Source organism: Mauremys reevesii, linkage group 13, assembly GCF_016161935.1.
Source record: "Mauremys reevesii isolate NIE-2019 linkage group 13, ASM1616193v1, whole genome shotgun sequence".
Taxonomy (NCBI): domain Eukaryota; kingdom Metazoa; phylum Chordata; order Testudines; family Geoemydidae; genus Mauremys; species Mauremys reevesii.
Genome location: NC_052635.1, coordinates 37372738 through 37397594, shown reverse-complemented (window position 1 = coordinate 37397594; position 24857 = coordinate 37372738). Strand labels below are relative to the sequence as shown.

At 45.2% G+C, this 24857-nt stretch overlaps 1 protein-coding gene across 3 annotated transcripts; it reads right to left on the bottom strand.

Annotated features, from left to right (window-relative positions):
* Nucleotides 1-6179: 6179 nt before the first annotated feature.
* Nucleotides 6180-20818, bottom strand: TFAP2C (transcription factor AP-2 gamma). Of its 3 annotated transcripts, XM_039497944.1 has the most exons (8): nt 20692-20774; nt 16382-17269; nt 13401-13877; nt 12878-12929; nt 10780-11002; nt 10002-10120; nt 8322-8463; nt 6180-7157 (listed from the first exon to the last, which is right to left on the bottom strand). In XM_039497944.1, the coding sequence occupies exons 2-8, from the start codon at nt 16427-16429 to the stop codon at nt 6872-6874; spliced, it is 1347 nt and encodes a 448-aa protein (XP_039353878.1). In that variant the 5' UTR covers nt 16430-17269; nt 20692-20774; the 3' UTR covers nt 6180-6871. The 3 variants fall into 3 exon arrangements, with proteins under 3 accessions (XP_039353878.1, XP_039353880.1, XP_039353881.1); XM_039497946.1 differs by lacking the exon at nt 16382-17269 and having other exon boundaries at nt 20692-20818; XM_039497947.1 differs by lacking the exons at nt 16382-17269; nt 20692-20774 and adding an exon at nt 15031-15120.
* Nucleotides 20819-24857: the final 4039 nt, after the last annotated feature.

Below are 24857 nucleotides of genomic sequence, written 5' to 3'. Positions count from 1 at the left end.
AACATTTCAAATCCCTCCTGTGCATTATATGCACAAACAAAGCAGCTAAATATATGGATGGGTGGCCACAGTGAAAAGTGCACTTCCCCTTTTAAGGGCTTACCATCCTTTTAAAAAGTCCACAACAAAAAGTTACACCAAAGTCTGTCTTGAAGTCTACATTTCTCATAGGTTTGCTTTCTGGGGTGCCATTGGCTAGAGGATAGGGCACCAGACAGGGAGTTGGGAGACCTGGCTTCTATTGCAGGCTTTGCTACTGGTCTGCAGAGGACCTTGGTCAAGTTACTTCACTTCTTTATGCCTTTGTTTCCCCTCCTGGGCTTTGCGTATCTTGTCTAGTGTAGAAAAGGGCTGGTCGAACATGAGGGAGACTGAAGACGTTGCAGTAATAGCTTCATTGTTCCTATTGTTTGCGTTGTTTGAACATTGTTATTGCAGTTAGGGGTAGATACATTTTTCTCAGATCCTCACGCTGCAACATAGTGTTATGAGAAATCATGGTATCACCTCTGAATAAATCAAGGCACTATGACAAGGACGACCTTTGGAAATAATAGCATTGCATAGCTAGCAATGAGGTGCTTAATAAAGCAATTTTGCCTTGCATGCTCCAGTTTATCTTCAGAACAGTGTGGATAAAACACTAGACTGGGGCACAGGAATCCTGGATCTGCCACTGGCCTGTTTGGTGAGCTTTATCAAGTCCCCATCTCCTCCTGTGCCTGTTTCCCCATCTGTAAAAGACGATAATGATATTGATTTCCTTTCTAAAGTACTTTGAGTTCTACTGACAAAAATTCTATATATAAAGAGCTAGGCATATTTCTTAGTGGAGTGTGGTGTTGAAATTCATAAACTCTGCCCTTCAACTTTTCCCTCATTGGCAAGGACGGTCTAGAAGTGCTCTTTTTATTACACCTATGCACCAAAAAATGTGCTGTAATTATTCCCTTGCTCCTATGCTGCCTGCTGCAACATTTAAATACTGTGAAAACATGGGCTCTAAAACTTATCAGAAACAGTCATGCAACTTGAAGCATTCCACTGTGTTGGTAAACAAACATGGTGCACAGTAGATTGGTACAGCACGTATATGGCTATGTGGTTTAGATTTAAGATTACGGATAAAGGTGTTGATGATCAAATGAGATATTCAGAAAATGTGGCATGGCATAGCCTGCAAACTAAACCTCCCCCGGATCTCAGCTAGGAGGGCTGTTTGCCAATGGTAAGGACAAATGGAATTTTTGTGGCTAAGAACTTGCGTAACACCGCCAGACTCCGGTCCTCAGCGGGCAGGATTGAACCTGGGACCTCTGGAGCTTAGTGCATGAGCCAAAAGCCAGCTCTCTCTAAGTGGTTTCAGTGCCACTCGATGGCACAGAACACCACACCCTGAAGGTGTGTGGGTTACACTTACACAATAAATGCACATAGGAACTAACTGTAAAGTCCTTGGAAGAAATGTAGGTACATCCAAGGAGTTCACCATGACATCTGAACCTTGATCTAAGTTTACTTATCTAATACTCTGAAAAATGAAAGAGGGAGGGAACCAAAGAAAGCGAATGATACAGGATACACCCTACTGCAAGTATCCATTTAGTAATACTGTTCCAGCACAGGGCCAAGGTTATTTGCACTTGTAGATGTAATAATACATCATTAAGTAATGGGGGCAACAACACTAGTTACCATGATCAATGCTTCGCTAGGACTCATGCAGCCGTACAGCTGTTTAGAGCTGTAGTTCTGGCTGAGATCCAGCGTGCTGCACTTTGATTAAGGCCTGGAGGAACAAATTTTACAGGAAAAAACTACACAACTGCAGAACCCATGCAAAATACATCCAGACCCACTGCACCTGTTTTACCCATTGTTTTATGAGCAAAGTCCTGTTTGCACGAACAAATGTGAGTGAGACATGCACTTTACACAGCTGCCATCATGCTTAGGGACAGATTTCCAAAGGGTCCACAAACCACTCACCCAAATTGTGTCCAGGTTTTGCCCCTTATGGTGACTTTGACAAGCAAACATGCCTTAAGGAGCTGGGATTTTTGTAAGCTTAAATTATGAATGCCTCCTCTCTCCTGCCAGTCTTTAAAGAACAGAAGTTCTGCAACAAATTCTGACATTACCTATCCCTACTAAAAACAACCAATGAGGAAGTACTCTGCAACACGTGCCCCAGTCACTGCAGTAAACACTCGTGTAAGGAAACATTTTGTACTATTATTGTAGAACGCTTCCTTCTATTGTAGTGGCACCCCAAGGCGTGACTCGGGATCAGGGCCCCATTGCGCTAGGCTATGAACAGACACACAAAGAGACAACTGTGCCCAGAATAATTTATGACCTCAAAACGTACCCCTCAGAAGGAAGAGTTGCAACAGAGGGAAAGTCATTTAAATAGTTGTTTTATTTCTGCTACAAAAATCTTTGTATGAGGCAGCTGCAGAGATTGCTTGGGTACCGGAGGAGAGTTGAGAAAAGGAAAGTGAGGGAGATGGCAAGACAGTGAGCAAGCGTGCGTGAGGTTGGGCCGCCTCAGAGTTGCAGCGGAAAGAGAATGGAGTGAAGAGGGCCCAGCCACAAGTGGCCATATAGCCAATGAAGGGGAAAGAGGCAGATTCTGAGTTTCAGAGACCGGCTTAAACAGCTTAAAGGTAGGGAAATGATCCAACCATTTAATTTCAACAAGGTCAAAATGTTTCATTTTGATGTCATTCGTTTTTAAATTAAACATTTTGCCCTTATAAAAACGTGTATAATCTCAAAATAATTTTCTAGAGTATTTCCTTGTGAAAAATTCAGAGATTTCTAATTTTCATCCTGATTTGAGATGAAAGAAAATTTCATAATCTCAGGATCTCCCCTGGAAGAAGAAATCCTATTTTTCAAACAGCTCTGAAAATATACATATTTTATGGAGCCAAGACCAGGCATAGAAATTTACATCCCAAAAAGAGAAATGCTGAGACACAGAACAGAGGAAGTCTGGGATGTCAGCTGTTCTCTAGGGTATTTTGTTAGCTGCTCTGACAGTGTTGTTTAGCAGTCAAGCTTCTTATAAAAGTTAGGGAAAACTTTACAGTAGTTTAGTAGACTAATAATTTTGGATGACAGATGACTTCAGGTCACACAATTTAGCCATTCTGTTGAGTGAATGTAGTACAAGAACAATGTTCTCTTCTATTATATCATTGGGACTGCTGATTTGGTAATTGAGCCTCAAATAATGTAATATCTGAAATATACAGTACAACAAAGGCATTAAGTTAATGGAAACTCAACTTTCCTAATGTTCTGGCATATAAATAGAACACTAGTCAGTCCGCTACACAATTGGCTGGTTTTGCTCGAATGCACATAGGAATAAATGGAAACCATCCTTATTTCCTATCCCAGGGGGCAATTATTTCAGAGCTTGATTTTGTGCATTAATAAAAAGCAAGATTCCATTGTCTGGGAGCTAATCTAAAGCATCCTGCTGTAGTACGCTGAAGGGGCAGTTCTGCAGAAAAAAATTAAACTGTGATGCCCCTGTACTTTGAACAAAAACTGGGACTCACAAGACCTAGATTCTTTTCCCAGCTCTGATAATGATCTTCTGGATGACCCAAGACAAAATTACCGTCACGTTTTCTTGTTTGTTTCCCCTCCCACTAGAACTAATCAGGAGTGGAGGGGAAAAAAATAAAATAAAATAAAGGTGGGGGAAGGTTACTATATTTTGTGAAAGAAAGAAAAAATAATTGGGACGGGGTGCTTCCTTCTTTCCCACTCTCCTCTCCCGTTTTTCATTGGAAAGCAGAGGAAGCCAGCACACACACACACACACTTTCCCCTTGTGTGTGTGTGTGGATGTAGTGAAATAGTGAGAGAAGGTAGGATTGTTTCCCACATACACACTAGAACAAGAAGGAAGAAGTTGTTTCAAAGTTTTCACAGAAATGGAAAATCTCATTAAAAAAATCCATTTAATTGAAAGGCCTTCGTTGTAGCAATTAAAAAAATTTATATATCAAAACACCAACCTCCTCCTACGGCCCCCAGAAAGAAAATTTGGAGACCTTACAAGCAGCTCACCTCTCCACCTGTCTATCACGTCTACCTGGAGTGCAAGGTCTTTAGGGCAGATAACATCTTTACTCCGGGTTTGTGCCTAGCAAAATGGGTCGTCCCCCCCACATCTACACTGGCCCTCACAGCACTACCGTACAAATGAGTTGAAGCATATTTTTGAATTAGGCAGATGTTAAGCATATTTTCCAAGATTGCCCATCCCCAAGTATTCAAAACTTCATGAATCAGCCTCTCTCTCCACAAAACCACCTACCCACCCGGAGGACTTTTTGTTGTTGTTTTTAAAAATTAAAAAAAAAGATGCATTTTGGGTTCTTATTTGCCATCTGGTTTTTTGAGCTGTTAGCATGCAGTCACCTCAGTCTGGTGTCAGCATCAGGGCTGGCCTTAGGCCAATTCCACCAATTCCCCCGAATCAGGCCCCGCGCCTAAGAGGGCCCCGCACTCAGTGCAAATCCCTTCCCTGGCTAGAGGCACCTTTTTAATTTTTACTCACCCGGCGGCGCTCCAGGTCTTCGGCAGCACTTCGGCGGCAGGTCCTTCAGTGCCGCCGAAGACCTGGAGCGAGTGAAGGACCTGCCGCCGAAGCACCACCGAAGACTCAGAGCAGAGCACCGCCCGGTGAGTACAAGCCCCACATGTTTTTTTACATTTTTTTTTTTAATAGTCATCCCTGCTGGGGCCCTGTTGAAACTGTTCGAATTGGGCCCCGCCCTTCCTAAAGCCGGCCCTGGTCAGCATCCTTCACTCTCAGTTTCATACCAAATCTTGCACTATCTAATAATCCTGACTTGGTGCTGAGGGCCTATGGGAATGTGTGAATATTTGCTTCCAAGATTTTTTTTTTTAAACAAACTTATTTCAGTTTCTGCCGGACAGCTTTATGGTTAAGGTACCACCACCTCTAGACATTGAGGGTTCTGCTCCCAGTCCTGCCACAGACCTCTCTTGTGACTTAGGCACTCTAGACAAGCTTCTCCAGGCTGCAGTTCCTTCTCCCCACCCCCCCAAATCTATAAAACGGGGCTAATACTGGAAGTCAGATATCCAGTTTCACATTCATGTTATTTGCAAGCATTCATCATTAAGCATATAGAGTATAATCATCTGATTAATCAAATTTAATGTAAAGCTGCCTGGGTCAGATTTTTATGAGAAGGAAGCCTTAAAATGTGGCTCTAGTTTAAATAGGCAGATGGCATGATATGGAGAGCTTAAAAAAAAAGTTCTTGGAGATACATGACTCATGTAATTGAAACCATTAGTTTTACTGGCAAACAACTACATATTTCTGTTCTGTTAATCTGAACAAAGTGCTGTAATTATGACAATACACAACGTCCTCTAGTGTCCCATATTGACAAAATATGGAAAGAAAACACTTTCCGGGTAACAAGACATTCAGTGCTTCTATCCAGAATACTTTTATTATATGGTTATCATATACATCAGAATTATATTGGGAACATATACAAATATGCAAAGAGTAGTTCAGAACCGCCATTAGTCGCATCCGCACCGTACCTCATGCACTCATTCTACTCAGTTCTCAGGTGAATGGTACACAAAAATTATTGCTTTGTGAACATACCCCTCAGATTAGATTTAATCTTCAGTGGCAAGAATTGAGAATTTAAAATAAAATTAAAAAATAAAATCTTAAATACCCTGTATAACATACCTGTGCATAAACCTAAAGATGTATTTAGCTTACCCCATTACCTTTGAAATACTTACCAAAATTAAAATTTGAAACCCATTTATAAAAAAAAGTATTAAAAAGTTCACCATTATTTACAAATCCCATTAAATTACACATAAATAAATATGTACATTCAACACACTGTTTCCCTTAATACACATAAAGTCTCCCTGGAAATATTTTTTCCCCCTAAATAGGCAAAAAAATGTTTTAAAAAAAAAGTTACAGTATATGCCTATTCTTTCAAGTTTTTTTCAATTTAAAAACAAGACCTGATATAAATATATGTGAATAAAGCTGCAATATCCTTAGACAAAGAAAAAGGAGATTTTCTAAAAGCATTTATTTTCAGTTTGCACTAGCAATTCTTTGTGGGGGGGCTGTTTTGTTTTGTTTGTTTAAAAAAAAAAAAGAATTTCCACTGTGGGCAACTGCAATTTTTAAAAGCCTGGATATTTCCATAAAAAATAAGAATTAAAATAAGCATGTCAAATGCATCAAATAGCTCTTTCATTTACGCTGATATCAGTTTTTCCCTACGGTCATCTGAAAATAAAGCAAAGCAGAATGATCTTGGTGTTTGTCATGTGTTTATAAACTACACCATGCACATAAATCTAAATACCTTGTTTAATACTGCATTATAGTTATTGTTGGCTTTAAAGACTAAAAACCTGACGTTTTTCCAGATAATGAAGAGTATCCCATCCAAAATCTATATCTCAAAAAATATACACGGTAGCTTGTCACCACTAGATATTTAGATGTTTGAAAACTCTACATCTCTCTTAGTATATTTCCACCAAAGACTTTATAGCACCACTTTAACAGCAAAGGATTTTAATACACTTCACCAGTACTTATCTTCTGGTAACGGATTCCACAGTTAAGGGAGGTACTGCAGCTTTAGAAAGACTTGTCTTACAGATCCAGAGGGAGTGAAGATCCTGAATAAGATGTTTTGTTGTTTTAAAGAGAGAGGGGGGAAGGAAAAGTAACCAAATTTCTACATGCCCTGTAGGCAAGAAGATCCCAGTCTGTGTTTTGGAGGAACAGTTTGAAAGTCTGGTTTCCCTCATTTTACTTCCTGTGCTTATCCATTTTATCAATGTTTTTGTTGGTTTCTGCAGGACTTTGGTCGCCAGTGTTCATATATGTTTTGTCTGCTATTTTTAATGCTTCATTTAGGTAGTTCTGGACGGAAGTCATGGCAGCACAGATGGCAGCACTCCCAAAGCCATGCGTGATCAGGCTAAAATGAGTCAAACAGCCCTGGATGCCAGGGTCCAAGATTGGACTAGGTCTAGTGTTTCCAAGAGGAGTTCTATCCTGAGTGAGGAGGTCTGTGAATTCCTTACATATCTGCCTGTAAGACACAAAAGGGTTCATACTTTATGCCGGAAAGTGCAAGGCACTCTGTAAGAGGATTTAGCACTAAGAAAAGAAGCAGCAGCAAGATACAGAATCCTTTAAATTGAACTAACCAGTGATTCAGACTGCGTAGCAACCACAAAGGGTTTTCAGAACTCAGTTACACTCTATTACAACTACATCACTACAAGGATATTCTTCAGTCTAATTACAGAATAAAGCCTGGTTTTTAGTGTCAGTTTCAGACAAGTTTTATATACACATATACATACACGTGTACACACACTTTCCACAGGATAATCTTTCCTGCTTTGGTGTCTAGCTGGTTCTGCTTCATTTGCTCTTTTGATTTAAAAAAAGAAAAAAAAAATAGGGATATTGTCTGTGAGAACTTCCACAGATGCACTTAAGTGATTTACAATGGACAAAGCAGCTGAACTGGGGCATTTAATTTACCCCCTTCATCAGAAACATAGGCCCCCAATCCTGCAAACACTTATGCACGTAACAATACAATTTAACAATACACATGAATGTTCAATGGGCCTACTCAAGCACATGAAGTTACTCACATGCATAAACGCTTGCAGGATCAGGGGCCTAAGTTTCAGATGTATTTTTAAGTTGCTTTGTTCATTTCACGTACACTGAGTGAACGTCACTGAATCAGCATGATACACAACGTGATGCACTAAAAAACACCTCACTCTTATTGTAGAGTACAAAAAGAGTAGTGCTTACATTATCGGATACGGAGTGCTGTGTTTACGAGGTATTATGGGACTGAGCCAAAGCCCACTGAAGTCAATGTGGTTCTCTCTCTTGACACCAGTGGGTTTTCATTAGATCCTAGATCCCTGCTATACAACATTAAAATTAGCCAGATGTAAAAATTCTATAGAAAGATCTCAGTCTGTTTTATTCTGGAAAGGTTTAGGGTCATTTCTATAGACCATGTAGGTTTCAACTCCAATAAATTCTAAAGGACTATACCATAAGGGTTTATATGCTGACTCTGCTATTACAGATTCACAGACACTTTGGGGGGGGGGCGGAATTGTTTTTTATTAAAAGCAAAAAACAAGTAGTATTTTACAGAATCTCACATTCTTCCAGTAACCCAAAAAGCATTTTTTCCCCTTTAGTCTTCCATACTTACTTTGCAGCAAGAAGCATATTTTTCCTGTTAGCCATCTCATTACGGCCCAAGTGTGGTCTGGTTAAATATTCAGCCACTGCTTTGGAAGGAAACTCTGTCTCACATACATAACCAAAGTCACGAGCAAGATGTACAGCTTCACCTGGGGTGGGGACAGGTGATAAGGTGAATGTTTTAGATCCAATAATTAGACCTTCACTGTTAGAAGATAAGAGAAATATAGGCAAAAGCTTTAATTCTCAAAATATACCCCCCCACTTTAGAAAGAGCCATTGCTAGTATGATCTTCCCCATACTGTTTGTTATTTCCTAAGTAACAGATAAACCAAATTTGAGGAAGAGACACTGAGAAAAACCTGCATAACCGGCGCTACAAAAAACATTTGTTCTGGTTCCCTTTGTATCAGAGGACAATATATGGGTCTCTGAATCTAGCTGTGTTGCATAGGTACAGATAATCATTTTCAGGTGAAATTCTATAAGGCATATATTCTTATGATGATCACACAGCTGGCAATTGATTGTAATTTAGGTCAGTAAAATTTTGAAGTTAAATAGACTTTGCACACTTGTGTAACTTATCAGATGATAGCTGTAATTAACTAAAACAATTGCCTGTCTCTATTATTGTATTAAAACTATCTATTCAAAACAAAAACTCTGAATGTTATTGTGAACTATAGGTTAGCTGTAGCATGTGTGTAATATACAGACACACTAATATATTAGACAAGATTTCCTCTCTCTTTTGTCCTAAGGATTTAATAAAGTAAAAAGGTTAGTACAGTATTTTGAGATGATGTAGATTAAAAAAACCTGAGTGATATTTTCAAAGTATTGTTCACACTTAAATTGCTGTTTCCATTTCCATTAACTATAGAAATAACAAGAAGCTGCTTTTTTAAAAGGCCCAGCTAAATTAATACAGGGACCACATAACATGCTGCAAATTAAATGAGCTCCAGTTTCCTATCAGGAAGTCAAAAGCTGTAAATCTCACTTTATATGCATGTTTATTAGGAAAGCTTCTGAGGTTGCAATTGAGGTAGGGCCAATCATTGGAGTCTGCTGCTCCACTGCTTTTAAGCCTCTATATAGGAAGTCAAACTCACTAATATATAAGACCTCAAAATTGGAAGAGCTTCCCCCCAACTATCCCTTCTCTAATACACCAGTGACTTAACAAGCTAGGTCCCACTGGGGACTTTGGAACTGCTTGGTATAAAGGAGTCACTCTCACACCTGTCAATTTCACTACAGTATGGAAATAACTATGCAGAATTCCTTAGTTTACACAGAATGGCTTCCGTGAATGAAAACTGAAGTTAATGCACTAGTTTAGCTCACTAGTTACAGTTCAGATATGATCAAGGTGAAAAATAACGTAATAATAGAATAGTCAGATATCCCCATTCGATCTGAAGGATGGCATGAACAACTAGAGTTGAGGAAGGAATAAACCAAAAAATAATTGCATTTATAGTAGCGTTGGGAGGGCTAACAGGCAGCACAGCCTGTAACTTGTTTTTAAAATAGCTCTGTTCTGTCTCTTGGTTTTTCTAGACTTGATCTGCATCTTGTCAGCATTTGAATTACAGTTTATAAGCCTTACACAGAAAAGTCATTTTATTAATTTAAAAAAAAAAACACCCCCTCCGCGCACACCCTCTTAGGACTGACCTTCCACCAAAGATGTCAATAATGTCACATTTGCAGCTTTCCTTCTACCAGCTGGAAGATTCAAGCCAATTTTATCCAGTTTTTCCCTTAATGATCTGCCACCATTTTTAGATTTGGCTCTGTAAGTAGACAGAGGGAGAGAGATGTGACCTTATTTAGCTTCAAGGGGACATACTTATTATTTTAAAAGATGGGAAATCGAGTTACTGACATTTAATGAGGTTCTATTGGAGGGAAGGGAATAGAAAGCTGGTTTTCTGTTTTTCAATGACCTACTTTTTTTAGGCTCTGCCACAAATCCCTTAGTGTAAAACACGCATCAGAAACCAAATCAAATATGTTTTGCCTTTAAGTTTATACCATAATAAAAATATAGCAGCTATAATAATGGGACATAATATGAATTAAATGGTTTGCAAAAATAAGTAATACCAAGACCACAAGGTAGTAACCAAGACACTTCCACAGGGAGATTATTTGTCACTGAAATAAGAAAATTCACCTTGTGCAGTTCCAGCGATGGAATCAGATTTTAACAGGGAATGAGAATTTGTTGTGAGAACTGTTATAGCACTTCACTTTGGGAAGTGCCAGAGGTGCAAAGGAGTTTTATTTCCAAAGCCTATTAGAATTCAGTGTTATTTTTTTAAGTCTCATAAAATGCTTTAGACACCAGTTATTCGGTTCAGTTTTGTACAATCCTTGCAAAAAGGATCAACAACAAAAGACAGGATTACCAAAGTCATGGGGGTAGGAGGGAGGGGAGTAGCCTACCTACCTTCTGAGTACTCCTCCTAGCAAGGAGGCATTTAGACATTCTGGAGGTGAGAGCCTTCTCTGAACCTCTGCTACTGTCACTTTATATTTAGATGTGGAACTCAGCAGAGAAAGTCTCCCCGGAACAGAACAAAACACTTCATTGGGGTTTATCACCACTCCAATTAATCCATCCTTCTGGCAGGGGAGACTCAGCGAGCTGTTTTTTGTTAATGAAATGGGACCTGTGGGAGCCAGGTGGAAAAGCAGGTATTGATTTAAAAAAAAAAAGAGGAAATTACAAGTCTAAATGGAGCTAAACAGTACATAGATTTTGTGTTAAACATCCACTACTGGATCTTGTCCTGAATAACTGATCTAACAATGCAGCATGAGCTTTCCTGGGTATTCACCCAGGAAAGCTCATGCTGCAAAACGTCTGTTAGTCTATAAGGTGCCACAGGATTCTTTGCTGCTTTTACAGATCAAGACTAACACGGCTACCCCTCTGATACTTGATCTAACAATGCCACAAGTTAGCCTCAGTGCGACTAATAATGGACCGGGGCTGGTTTTGTTGTCACAGTAAATGTCAACAGTTGCTGCATTCAGTTAAGAATATAACTTTATTTTCCTTAAACGTTCAGTCAAAACTCAGCATGCACCGGTGACATAATATCCTGGATGTTAGCAAACTCAGGCTTATAAAAATGATCAGGGCTGTAAAGCATATACAGTGGCAGAGCAGAAACTAGTATCCTTCGGCTATTGACAAAAAAACCTCGTTCAAACTAAAGGCACAGAGAGGTCTCCCGTCCTCCTTAGAACAGGAACAAATAAATATGATGAGGGCTAGAGGGTGCCAAGCAGATTGAATTTCATCTTCCGCCTCCAGATAGGGAGTCTCTGTTCAGAGAAGTTACCTCTCTCCCTTGAATTAAATTCCACTATATTCCTGCCCTATATTCCAGTATCTACAGCTGAAAACAGTTAACGCCATTAGTCTTGCTCTCGGTTATCGTTACTGTGAGTAGGGGCAACATACTTTCCAGAGGGATGTTAAACCTCAGTGCGAGCATATTTGTAAACCTGTCATATTAATGTACCAACGAAATGTAGCCAGACTGAATCACTGCTATTGGCAACTAATGCAAGAAAGGGTTAAACAGCAAGGGCTGGTCTTATTCTGAAGTGGTGTATCTGACGGCAGAATAGTTCTCCCATGAGCTAATTCGGCAATCAGCGGAGTTTCTGACAAACGCTTCCGCTTTTCCTCAACTAAATATGTATTTGAAGTCCCACTTCAGTTTCTAGAAGAAACTTGCCCGATTTACAAAGCGCAAGTTTGTTTGCAAGCAGGAAAACAAGAGTGTAAACTAAGCTGAGAGTCGATAGGCGTTTCCCGCTTGTTCAACAGCTAAAAACCATTTCAGCCCAGATAAAGTCTGACCGCTTTATGGACCGTTGATTACAAACGGCCCTCTGCTAGTTTAACTAATTCCTCATTAGATCTTAAACCAAGTCCCTTCCTTTAGGGAAGAGCAAATACTACTAGAGCAAATATACCTCTGCCTCACGTTCTTAGCAAAACCAGCCCCGTGCCATCGTACACACAAGGAATTTGGGTCGGGATAAAATGAAATGCCAGATCTGCATTGAAATTCCGTTCCGGGATAAGTGCATTTGTTCTTTGCTGAAGCCGGAAAGCGATACAAACAAGAGCATCGTTTTGCTATTGCGGCTATTAGTATCACAACAGTCCAGAATAAGAGATTCAGGTGCCAGCGACAGTCTGCTGGTGCCACCGGGTAATTCGCTTCCCATCGAAATGGGAGGTTTGCAAATGGAGACTTTTTTGTACTCAACATACCAAAGGAAGCAGCGCAGTTTCCAAACTACCCCCACCATTCAATATCGCCTAAGATCGCGTTCACCATATATAAAAACCAAGGTTCCTCTATAGTTAAAGCGATCATGCAGTAAAGTTCAAGCTTCCTGCCTTTAGACAGATCCCCTTAAAGCAATGGAACAAAATAATGTATCAACTTGCCAATGTACCATCTACAAATCAAACTTCAGCTATGGACAAGGAAAAGTAAATCAGAATGCCATCTACTGACCTTTTCTAATGACTGTCTGGTCATGCATTAATAAGTGTTGATCTTCCACATTCTGGAGAGAGAAGGGGGGAAAGGGGTACAGTTCCTTTAGAGAAAGTGACCCTGGAGTCTTTACGGATCCCCCACCCCCTGCACCCACTGATTCCAGCTTTTGACTGATGGGGGAGAGAGGGGGGTGTTAGTTCTTCCTGCAGGAAGAAAAACATCGAAGCTAAACCGCAAAGTGGGACCATTTCCCTTAGGAGCAGCTACAAAGCCCCTCAGACACACCAGGACACCTGGGCTCTAGGGACGATGCTTTCTGGCCTCTCTACGCGCATCCATCCCACTCCACCCCCAAACTGGGCTAAGATCCCATCCCCGGTGTCCTTCACACCCACTCTGGAACGAACCAGGGTCTCTAAGCCAGCTGAGAAATTGCTTTATCTCAAGCCCTGCCGGCACCAGGCTCACCGCTCTGACTGGGCTCGGCCACCGCAGGCCGGGGTGCGAGTAGCCGGTACCCCAGACAGAGGGGACTTACCGGCACCTCCTCCATCTGATGAGCCATCTCGTGCAGCCCCAGGTTCTCGGCCAGCGTGGAAGCGTCCAGCCCGTGTCCGTGGGGCAGGAGGAGCTCGGAGCGCCTGTAGGTTTCCCTCCTGCCCCCGGCCGAGCCGCTCTCCAGCGCCGAGAGATGAGGGACCAGGCCGGGCCTGGCGTGATGGATCAGGCCGGTGGGATCCTGGCTTTGCCGGCTGGGCCAGGCAGCCTGCTGCTGGCTAGGCGGCGGGGGAGGCGGCTGGTGGAGCGGGTTAATGGAGAAGGGGTCCCCGAGGTGGGAGTAGGGATCGCTGGACTGGGAGTAAGGCAGAGGCTGGTAGGGGGGTGGGAAGTAGGGGGGCTGGAAGTCGGACGTCCCGGAATGGGAGAGCTGGGGAGCCGGGCTGTACAAGTGCTGGCTGACGGCGGAAAGGTGGGGGAGCCTGGGGTTCCCATTGCTGCTCCCGTCGTGCCGGTCCTGGAGAGCAAAGGGACAGAACAGAAGCCCGTTAGTGCGGGGAGCTTAGCCTCAGCCCCTGCCCATTGACAGCCGGAGGGGGTCCCCGATGCCCCTCGCTCGGCTCGGGGTGCAGCGCGCGGGGCAGCGCCTGACTTAGGGACATGCAGGAAATTCTGGTCCCGGGGGAGTCAACGGCGGAACTCCCCGCGCCTGGAATGAGGCCAGGATCCCCGCCATGCCCCGCTCCGCACACCCCCTGCGCGCCTTTGTAGGGGGAATCTCAGTCACCCTCGAGCGGGACCAAAGAAAAGGGAGAAGCTCAACGTTTAGTTTAGGAATAGCCTCGTTCAGTAGCTCGCCTAGGAACCCAATTAACTCATCCCACAGCCTGGGTGGGAATAGTGGGAAGAGCCGGGACTCAGAAATAAACTTCGCTTCCTAAGAGAAACTGACTCAAGTCGCGCGGGGGGAGGGGGGTCGTCTGTAAAAAAACAAAAAAACAAAAAAAAACAGACACTGTTACAAAGTGAGGAATGGTGGCTGCGAAGTTTTTTTAATTAAAGTTGAGAAACTAATTCAGAAGGTGAGGGAGGGGAGAAGCGCCCTTCCCTGCCTCCCGTCCAGCCTGATTTCAGGCCCCTGGCTTCGAAGTTATTGGGGGGGGGGGTTCAGCTCCCCTGGCAGTGGTCAGTTGCGGGCAAGTGTAGACACAAAACCTTGGGCATTGGTTTCAAACAGCCGCGCTGGCAAGCTGCAGACGGGGCTGCGCTGAAGGGCCCCGTCAGCAATCAGCGGCTAAGCCGAATGCGGCCCCAGTTCAAGCCTGTCTCTTAGCTGATTTTCCTGCTCTCTAAAGACCTCGCGGCCCACGTCTGCTCTGCTTTTGGGGCGCGCCGAGCACATGGGAGAGGGGTCAGCTCAGAGTCCGAATAGCTGCCTGGCCATTTAGAGGACTTGTCCTACTACTCCAGCCGCCTCCGCTGAAATTCCCCGATTTAAAAGCTCAGCAATCAAAGCTTAAAATGTCTCCATTGAATTGATCCCGGGATTTAGCAGCTTCTGGCTTCACGGTCATTAAAATAACAGGGCTGGTTAATAAGAGGAGAATGGGGTTCCCAATGGAGCGTGAAGTGGGGACTGCAGCTAATCTGTAGGAGCCAAACATACAGACCATGACCAATGGAGCAAAGGAGGAGACGCTGCCGCTTTCAAAGAGATCAAAAAGCAGGAGGTGGGTGGGGGAAGTTTCACAAGGAAAGAGGGCTGGGGAGGGAAACGTGGGAATAAACCAGCGCGGGCAGGCACCTGAGCTCTGATCTGCTAATTACCGCGGATCCCTCTCAGGGCTGCTCGGCTCCCGTGAGAGAAACGAATCAGGATTGAAAAGGAAACACCTCCCCACCCCCAAACGCACCCCTTCCCCAGCCCGGGGAGCTGCTCGCCGCCCCCGATCTGGGATGAGCCCGAGGGAAGAGGGGGTAAAAAATCATGTCTCCGGCGAGTGGGAGTCGCTTGTTCTGCTAGGTAAAGGGCCAGCGACAGGCGCTCCCGGCTGAGGCTGGCAGCTAAATAGTTTCCGTGCCAAGGGCGCCTACTGGCTGCCACGCAGCCCGGACCTCTCCTCCCTAGATCTCTCCCCGGCGGCAGCTCCCACCTGGCTCCCCATCGCCCTTCAGTCCTACCCCGGGTCCCTCTGAACCAGTCCAACAGGCTGGGGCACCCGCCGCCCTCTGCTCCTGTGCACGCTCCGCTTCCACACCAAACTTCCCCCGTCCGGGGGCGCATTGCAGCTCAGACCCACACACACAAACATGGCCGCGCTTTGCTTAACGTGGGACTAGTGCCCTGACTGATCTGGGGAGCAGGCACAATCTGGAGCGGATTAAACACATCCGTTTGGTTGTGGGAAGAAGAAAACTCACATCTCCCCCCCCGCCCCAGGTTATTTACTCTGCTCCCAAGCGGCGCTCCCGGACTGGCAGGATCTAAAGGAGTTTCTCCTGGGGATTGTGGTGGGGAGAGAAATTGGTCTGGGTTGGCACTAGTCGGGTTTTGCTGTCCCTCTCTTTCAATATCTCAGAGCCAGAGACACCCCAATGGGGAGGCCTGACACGTTTGGCGGTCAGCTAGACGGGGCGACAATGGTGCGAGGAAAGAAGCGCGAGGGAGGGGGGAAGACAAGGTAAGAGACCAGATTTAAAACCTAAAGGTGAACATCACTCCCATTAACCTCACGCCCTGTTCATCTGGGCAACTCCCAGCAGGAGATTCAGCGTTTGGTGAGATTATATAATCTGCGGCCCATCATCGAACAGCAAACAAGAAATCTGAACATCCCCCGATCTGATAGGGGGTCTGGTACCAGAAGCGGACTAAGAGCCCAATCCTGCAGTCCTGCTGCCCCTTGGCAGCCAGGGGATCTCTTGCCCAAGCAAAGACTGCTGGATTGATCCCATTTATGTCCAGGTGCTGACACAAAGCCCCTTCTCCCCGCTCCCTCACCTAGTGCTATTAGCTCTCACCTCACAGTCCTCTTCATATTTGACATTATCTGCTAGTTTCCACAACATGGCGTCCAGCGTCCAAAATATATATATAGTAGATCAGAAAAGATCCCCAGCCCCAAAAGCAGTAAATATCCAAGTCTGTGCTGGGGATGAGCAGCTCCCCCGGGTGGATTTTGTTAGTTGCCAGGCATGAAGATTGGTGCAAGACTAATCTTCCCTCTAATGGTCACTGAGGTTTTTTTCCCCTGCCCAGACGCCCTTAATGGCAATAGTATTATCATAACTCCTCCCCAGGGATGGATTGGGAGCCTGGGCTTTCATTATGGGAGGCTCAGAGCCAGCCACTCAGGAGGCAGCCCGCAGCTCAGAGCCACTCCTTCCCTGAGCTCTGGGTTGGACTGGATCTCCTCCAGGGCGCACACGAATAGCTGGAGGAAGCTCTCGGCTGCCAAGGGCGCACACACGCGCGCATGGCTGGGGAAGCTGCCCAGGGCGCGTTGTAGCTAGATTCCAGGCGCGGATGTAACGCTGCTTTTATCCATGAGGCTCCCCTCTTCCCTTGAGTAGGAACACGCCGAGGTGTCTCTGGAGAAGTCCTGTACACAGCCCCAAAGCCCTGAGATGCGCTCAATGGAACTGGGAAGCCCAGAGTCGGGGGTCTCGCTAGCAGAGCCGACCAACCTGCCTGTTGTAAAGGGTCTGGCAGAGGGCAGCTGAGCTGGAGCAGGAGTGGTGGAAAGGGGTTTTAAAAGCCTAGAATGAAGAGCGCCATAATAAAGAGGAGAAACGGCTCTAAACATTCCAGTTCCATCTTCCCAGACGTATCGTCCCTATTCAAACTGCTTTCTTGCCCCATACAGGGATTCTCTTCCGCCGGCCATGCAAAGCACGCGTTGGCCCGGGCTGCAGTAGAGGTAAAACTGATTGAGAATAAGGCATTTTATTAAAAGCACCCCCTTTGCCATGCTCAATACGAACTCCTCATTCTCCCACACCCCAGAATATACCCATCTGTTAGGCACTATCTTCTGCGGAAGGGCAAAGGATGGACTGTCACCCCGAACAGAACAGTGCTGGATGTTGTGTAAGTCTCCGTCAAGACAACAAAGGTTTGGTGTAAAAAACAAAAACATTTTGACAAGCCAGATCTTGCGGTGCCTTGATTTCAAGCCCCAACATTTACCAAAAAGTCCTAATTTTAGATGAATCATTTTGCAAAGCAAACAAAAAGCTTTATTGCAAAAGCAAGAGTAGTAACTCCAGTATTAAATCAATTTGCATAATTGTCAAGGAGTTTGACTTACTGATTACAACTTGCCAATGTTTAGGGTATAATTTAGTTAATTACCCTACACTATTATTGCAGTTGGCTAAATAACTTTTAGGTAAAGCAGGACACATTCAGCGTTTCAAATCTAACTGGCGTGAATTATGCCCCTGGTTCGAAATGTTAATGACTTTTCCCATGAAAATCCAATCTGTCCGGTCCTTCTGAATTATGCAGAATCTGGTTTGGGACCAGGTGACAAGGGGGACACACGTTGTTGATTTTTAGACAACAATCCCAGCTTTAATCTAAAAGTTTAAAACATAGCCATGCTAACTATCTGCAACCCGATCTGATCTATGCAGTTATGTTTGCCTGGCAAACTGAACATTTGCTTTAAAGCAACTCTTTCTGCTGGTGCTTAAGGTGCATTTGGATCGCTGCTCATTTGCATGAGAGAAGCAAATGTTTTTGTTTCTCGTGGCAGAGCCAGACATTCCCATCGAACAATGCTTGCTGCGACCTCTCTGCTACCTCTGGCGCGGGAGAACGATACGTTTGGTGGGTGTCGTTAAGGGCCTGGAATAGGAACTCAGCTTTAAGATTTTAGGTGCGTTAATGGTCAGTTTAAAAAAAAAAGCTAAGCGAAGAATCCGAAGATAAAGATGAAGAGGCCGATTATGCTCGAGCTAACTGTCTAACTGTTGAAGGCGTTATCGGTCTGTCTATCTGGCACGCAGGTGCTGATTCACATCAGCTGAATTCAACCCAGCAGCAGGGAACCAGCATTACCATTTTTGGTGGGGCCCTTTATTTATTTATTTTAAACGACGCTGTTTTTTTCCAGGGTTGTTTCTTTGAAATGCAGCTTGCGACGATTATAACGAGTGTGCTCGCGCGGCACTTGGCGTCATTAAGACTAGGCATCTAAATAATAAAAGCCAGGGGGAGCTTAAAGCTCATTTGTATTATAGGGACAAGATGGATCCTAAAAAAGAGAGAGAAAAAAATGCAAAGCATTTAGGTTTGCAGTCGATTCACCTGATCCCTTCAGGGCACTCCAATAGTCTATATATTTGGGGGCTGGGAATTTTGATGATTCCTTTACGCTAAAAAAATGTAATATCTGTTCACTGCGCGCAGCTCTCAATGGGATGGTCCTCGCTCTTTAATACTCGGGGTTCCCTGAAGTCCAGGGGAGGTCCTGGCCAGACCGTTTAATTTTATCTTAACAGCCAAGACGCAAAAAATTAAATCACGTTTCAGATCCTTTTTAAAAAGGGGATTCGAAGAAAATATCGGTTACTCAGTTGAACAAGAAAAAGTGTCTTTCAAAAAGTAACAAGTAAATCTAATCAGAGAGTGACATCCCAGGCGGAGAGGCTTTAACGCAACCTTGCAAATGCCTCCAAAACCGCCTCGATCTCTACAGCCAGAGCCAACATTTCAGGAGACTGGATCTTATGCCAGGCTCCTTGAATTTGGGATTCTCCACTGGAAACAAACCTGGCTTCAAAAACCAGCTGACACGCACTGTACCAACGTGTATGGTTTTAAAACAGTCCATGCGACAGACTTCTTGTGTGTCACCTGCTGCTTTTGCATTTTTCTCGACACAGTTTCACGGGGGTTTAAATGAGACCAGAGCTTGGTTTGCTGTTAGTTTTCTTTAAAGGGCCTTTCGTTACACCATGACAGCATCACCCGTTCTTCTGAATAGAAATCGGAAGCCTGAATTATTACTACTACTAGGGTACTTGTAAAGGGATCACTGAACGCTTTAAATAAGAAGGAAAGGACACGTAGACTATTCTGATCTTTTTCGGTTCAATTCAGAAGGGGGGAAATACTTTTTTTTAAATTCAGATGCGGCCCCTAGAAAGATGACAGCCTGCAAACTTTATAAAGGAGCGTCACATTTTAAACACAGCGTGATAATATTTCTGTTATAACTGATTGGGGTGTCGATCTATCGAAAAAATATTGTGCCCCTCCTACACAAGACGACTATTTTATAACCAAAAGAGAGGATCCATTCTCCACTAGTCTAGCTGAAAACATCCAGGTAGAAGATGACACCCGGTCACCGCTGGCACGGACAATTACTGTTGTTGTTACGGGACAATTTCAAACATTTCGCTGGTAACTTACAAAAAATTCCGTTCAGCCTGTGAAGAGCAATCTAGCTCTAGCTCGTGGAGCGAACAGTTCCGCGAAGGAACAAGGGGCCGAAGAAGAGAAAGGCCAAGAAGCAGTAGACGCCAAAGGTGCGCTCATGGCTCCCAGCTGCTAGGCGCGTTCACCCCCCTGTTTTTACATAGTAGATAGACAGACACACTGATGCCGGGGCAGTGAGGGCTGCTCGGTGCAGGTTTCCTGGCACTTCTGACGCGCACACAGTAGCTTTTCCTATGTTTGGTTGTTGGGTTTTTTTTGGGGGGGGGGGTTGGTTTTTTTAAACGTGGATGCCATTTCCAATGAGCGACTGTAATGTTCACCCAGGTCTGAAGCCGGGGTGAGAGCCAGACCCTGCTGTTTACACTAATACTCAATGCTTCGTCTTTTCTATTTAGCGCCTTCATCCCCCTCTATAACTTGGCGCGGGAATTCTACTGAACCCCCGCCCCGATCAAACCCACCCCGGTATTGGCAATAAATAACGATCACCCCGACAGCAGCTCCGCGGCAGGTCTCTCTAGAGCCCCAGCTCAGGATCGGGCCGCTGGAGACTTTTAGGGTCACTTCGAAACACAAAGCGGATCGAATCCGGGTGGCGCTGCTCGTCCCTCCCCACGCCCCAGGTGAGCCGGTCTCCGCTGCAGCCTGGGGCGGGGGGAGTGTAACTAGTTGCTCCCGGCGTCCCCTGGCTTTTCACAGCCCCCCACGTCCAACCAGGCAGGCTCGGGACTGGGGTCCCATCTGCTCGCCGGGAAAGGGCGCATCCCCGCGGCTTGGAGGAGAGGGGGACCCCGGGCCAGCTGCGCGCCCCACTCCCCGGGTGGGGAAAGGTCCATCCGCCCCCAGGGCCTGGCGCGGGGCCAAACGGGACGGTACCTACTTGCCAGTCGAGCCTCCCCAGCAGAGCCATGAGCCTCCCGGCGGGGGCTGCCAAGGGGGCGCGGGACCCCAGCGGCGGCCTCGTTAAGCGGAGCCCGAGCCACGGCGACACACCTGGGCTGGCCTCCCGGCGGCGGCGCAGTGCGCGTGCGCAGCCCGCCCCAGTGATTCACCTAAGGACACGCATTCCAGCCCTTGTATCCCGGCTCCTTCCCCGCGCCCGCAGCCGGGCGGAGCGCGGCTCTTTGCAGGGGCCGCCGCCACCGCCTCGCCCGCCCGCCCTTCCAGGGGGGCCGGGCCCCGATCCCGGGAGGGGATCCCCGGCACCCGGGCTTGTGCAGAGCTGGGGCGAGGCGCACCTGGAAACCACCGCCACCCTCCACCCTCGCTTCTCCGACCCGTGCCCAGGGAAACAGCAGGAACCCGGCACGGTGCAGGGAACATGCTTCGATTTTCTTTCCAGACCAACAAACGGTCTGTAGCCAGGCAGATGATCTCTCCCCTCAGATTTCCTATAGTCCAGTTATTAGGGGCATGAAGCTGTGGGGGTGGGAGGCTGCAAATCTGTTTTGGGTAGAGTATCTGAGGGGCAAGTGTTAGTCTGTAGCCAAAAACAAGGTGGAGTCCAGTGGCACCTTAAAGACTAACATTTATTTTGGCACAAGCTTTCCTGGGTGAAAAAAACACCCCACTTCTTCAGCTGTCTTGGGTCGAGTTCTCCAGCGGAGTCCACTGGTCAGAAACGAAGACGCGTTTTATGTTCTTCACAAATGTGAAGCATATTTTCCGCTACAGCGATTGGAGACGCTCCCTAGCTGCAATTTAGCTAGAAAGTTTTCACGAAGTTTTGCCCAAACCCCGAGAGTTACCTCCTACCTCCCCTCGCCCTTCAACCATTACAAACGCGAGACCGGTGGGATAAACTTCTCCCCCCCCCCAGGTGTTTACAAAAGGAAGCCAGGAGGGAAATTATTTGTTCCGATGCGAATGGAGCGCATCTCTCCTGTTCCGGGGAGGGGGGATTTCCCTTTCCTTAGCGAATGAGGGAAGGCAAATATCTCAAAGTAGGTTGCTTGGTGCAATTTTTAAAGAGATTTTAACGCCGTTTTTATTACAATGATCTCCGCACTCATCTACGTCATTCTTTCCTTATTTCAAAGCTTTTCCAGCGAGCCCCACTAAAGTGCACACCCTGCCTTGCAGATGCACGCCCTGCCTTAGAATTAGATGCACTGGTACCAATTTACCTGAGATCGGATCTTTTCGAGCGTAAGTGGCTGTTGTTTTTAAAGATCGTTAATTTCATTGTGATCTTCAGAAAACCAGATGATCTCCTTAGAATCACGTCCTCCTCACACTTGTGTCTGTCTCATCTTGAGCAAGTAGCGTATTTTCCACATTCCGCCCCCCCCCGCCCCCTTCAAAATGCTTCCCCCAAATCTTCCCTATGAAGTAGTTTCACTTTTATCTGGCTGCTCACAACAGCAACAAACACCCCAGGTCGTCCAGGTTTGCCAAAACGACTCTGAGAAACGGGTTTATATATATATATATAAAATTCAAGCTACCACAATCGCTGGTTATTTGCACAAATATTTGACATAGATCAGAGTGGACCACTGTTTATTCGGAGACTGTAATCATCTCTTCGTTTTGATCATAGTTATTTGGCTACATCAGCCGTTTGCATTCCTGCACAAAAGAGAAAAAGCCAAGGAGGAACAGACTTGGAGTCGTTTGATTTGGGGGTAGAGGGAAGGGTTAAAATAATAGCAGTTTATGGAGCCTGAAACTGCAAGAATCCTTTCTATTTTCCATGTTCTTGCGCTCCTTCAAGCTCAAAACAAACTACCAAAATCTAAAGCAGGGACACAAAAGTTATAATGAAGGACTAACAACCCCTCAACAGTGTATACACTTCCTAGCTAATCTTTCCTAAGAACTGCTATTTAGCAATGCTTCCCAGCTGCCTGTGGATCTATGTCAACATTAAAGCACACATTCTATTTTAGGTATTGGTCATAATTTGATGGGCATATATAGCACCATATGTGCACACAAGGCTTTATAGAGAGAATAAAGCCACAGACCCAGCACCAGGATCTTCCTCTCCAGGTGAGATATAATATGACATGACAGCTTATGATGGTTTGAGGCATGTCTTAGGCCTTGTCTACACTGCGGGGGGGACTGTTGATCTAAGATACGCAACTTCAGCTATGAGACTAGCGTAGGTGAAGTCAACGCATCTTAGATCGAATTAAAATTCCTTATTTCACGTCCTCACAGCGCTGGCTCCCCCGTCAACTTTGCTTCCGCCTCTCGCCAAGCTGGAGTTCAGCAGTCAACGGGAGAGTGATCAGGGATCAATTTATCGCATCTACACTACACACGATAAATCAATACCCAATAGATTGATCGCTACCCGCCAATCTGGTGGATAGTGTATACGTACCCTTAGACACAAGGAAATGCCAAGCTGCTTGAAGGATCTGTGAGGAGTCCCTTTTCGGCTTTCCTCCCCACAGTGCCATGGCAAATGTCCCATGAGAGAGGTGACCAAGAAAAGTATTGTGTAAGGAGGTGTTTATTGCAGAATTGTCCTCTCAGGGAAGTAATTGTGGTCTAGAGGCCAGAACACAGAGTTGGAATCAGAAAGACCTGGATTCTCACCCAGTCTCTGCCACTGGTGCATTGGATGGTTCTGAGCAAGTCATTTCACCTGTCTGAACCTCAGTTTCCCTATCTGTAAAACTGGGATAATAATCCAGTGATACCTCACAGGAAGTGTAAAGTGTCTCCAGTGCTTTGAACATTCGGTGCTACATATTATGAGACTGTCTATTCGTTTGGACCAGTGGATCTTAACCAAGGATTCAGGCCCCCCCTGGGGGGCTCTGAGCAGGTTTCAGGGGCTCTGCCAAGCAGGGCCAGCATGAGACTCGCTGGGGCCCAGGGCAGAAAGCCGAAGCCCCACTGCCTGGGACTGAAGCCAAAGCCTGAACAACTTAGCTTTGTGGGTCCCCAGATAATTGCCCTGCTTGCTGCCCCTCAAGGTCAGGCCTGGCTTTTATATGCAGAAAACTAGTTGTTGTGGCACAGGCAGGCCAGGGAGTTTTTATAGCATGTTGGGGGGTTGGGGGCTCAGAAAGAAAAAGGTTGAGAACCCCTGTTTTAGACCATTCCATTCGGTATAGCAAAAGCACAGGCATGAACACACTAAATCTAGCTAGCACAGGTTCAGCTTCCGAACACGGAGTCGCACTGATGGCCTCTGCCCTTGTTTGCCAGAATGTTGCTCTGAGGAGCGTGGTGACTGTGAATGTAACCCAGCTCAGCTCCTTACCTCAGCAGGCAGGCTCCACATTAAAAACCACATTCCACTGTGAAAGTACCACAGCAACAAATATGAACTCAGGATTCCAATATTTAGATTATAAATCCTTTGGGGCAGGGAGTTTTTCTTCTTGCTATCAGCAAAGAACCTAATGGGCACGAGATACAGCCTCATTTGCAATTTAAAAAAACTCAACCCGGGATAGATCATACATTCCTACAGTTAATTTGTTTATGTTACAATCAGGATGAAAGTCCTAACTAGAGACATCAGTACAAAGAAAGAATTCCATATGCTAAATCAACAGTATTTCCTAATTCAGATATCAGACCAAAAGTGAGCATAAAAATCACTATCCACCCCAGTTCAGGCCTTTGCTAACATACCTGCTCCACTTACATACTCCCATTCCCCCAGATAACTTACTTTTATAACAACAGGAACCTACATGTTTCCCAGATTAAACTATCCTCATTCCTATAACAACATTTCTCATTAAACTTCCCCTTTATAATTCCATGGCCTTCAAGGCTTATCTTGCCAATGCATAAAAAGCCGCCTATTAAATGATGCACTAGAGGCCTGATCCAACACCCAGTGACTTTGGTGAACAGTGACTGGATTGTTTAGGGAAAAGTCCTGCATAAGCATGGAGATGGACTACAAGAGCTAAGGGCCTTTTTCTCCTCCAACCCCTGACTCAATACACCTTCAGGGAATTTTTCAAGGGTACATTTTTAAAAAGATCCGGCCATGCACACATATTTTGTTTAAGAATATTAAAGAGTAGATACATCAGCTTACACACTGCCATTAAAAAAGATGGATAG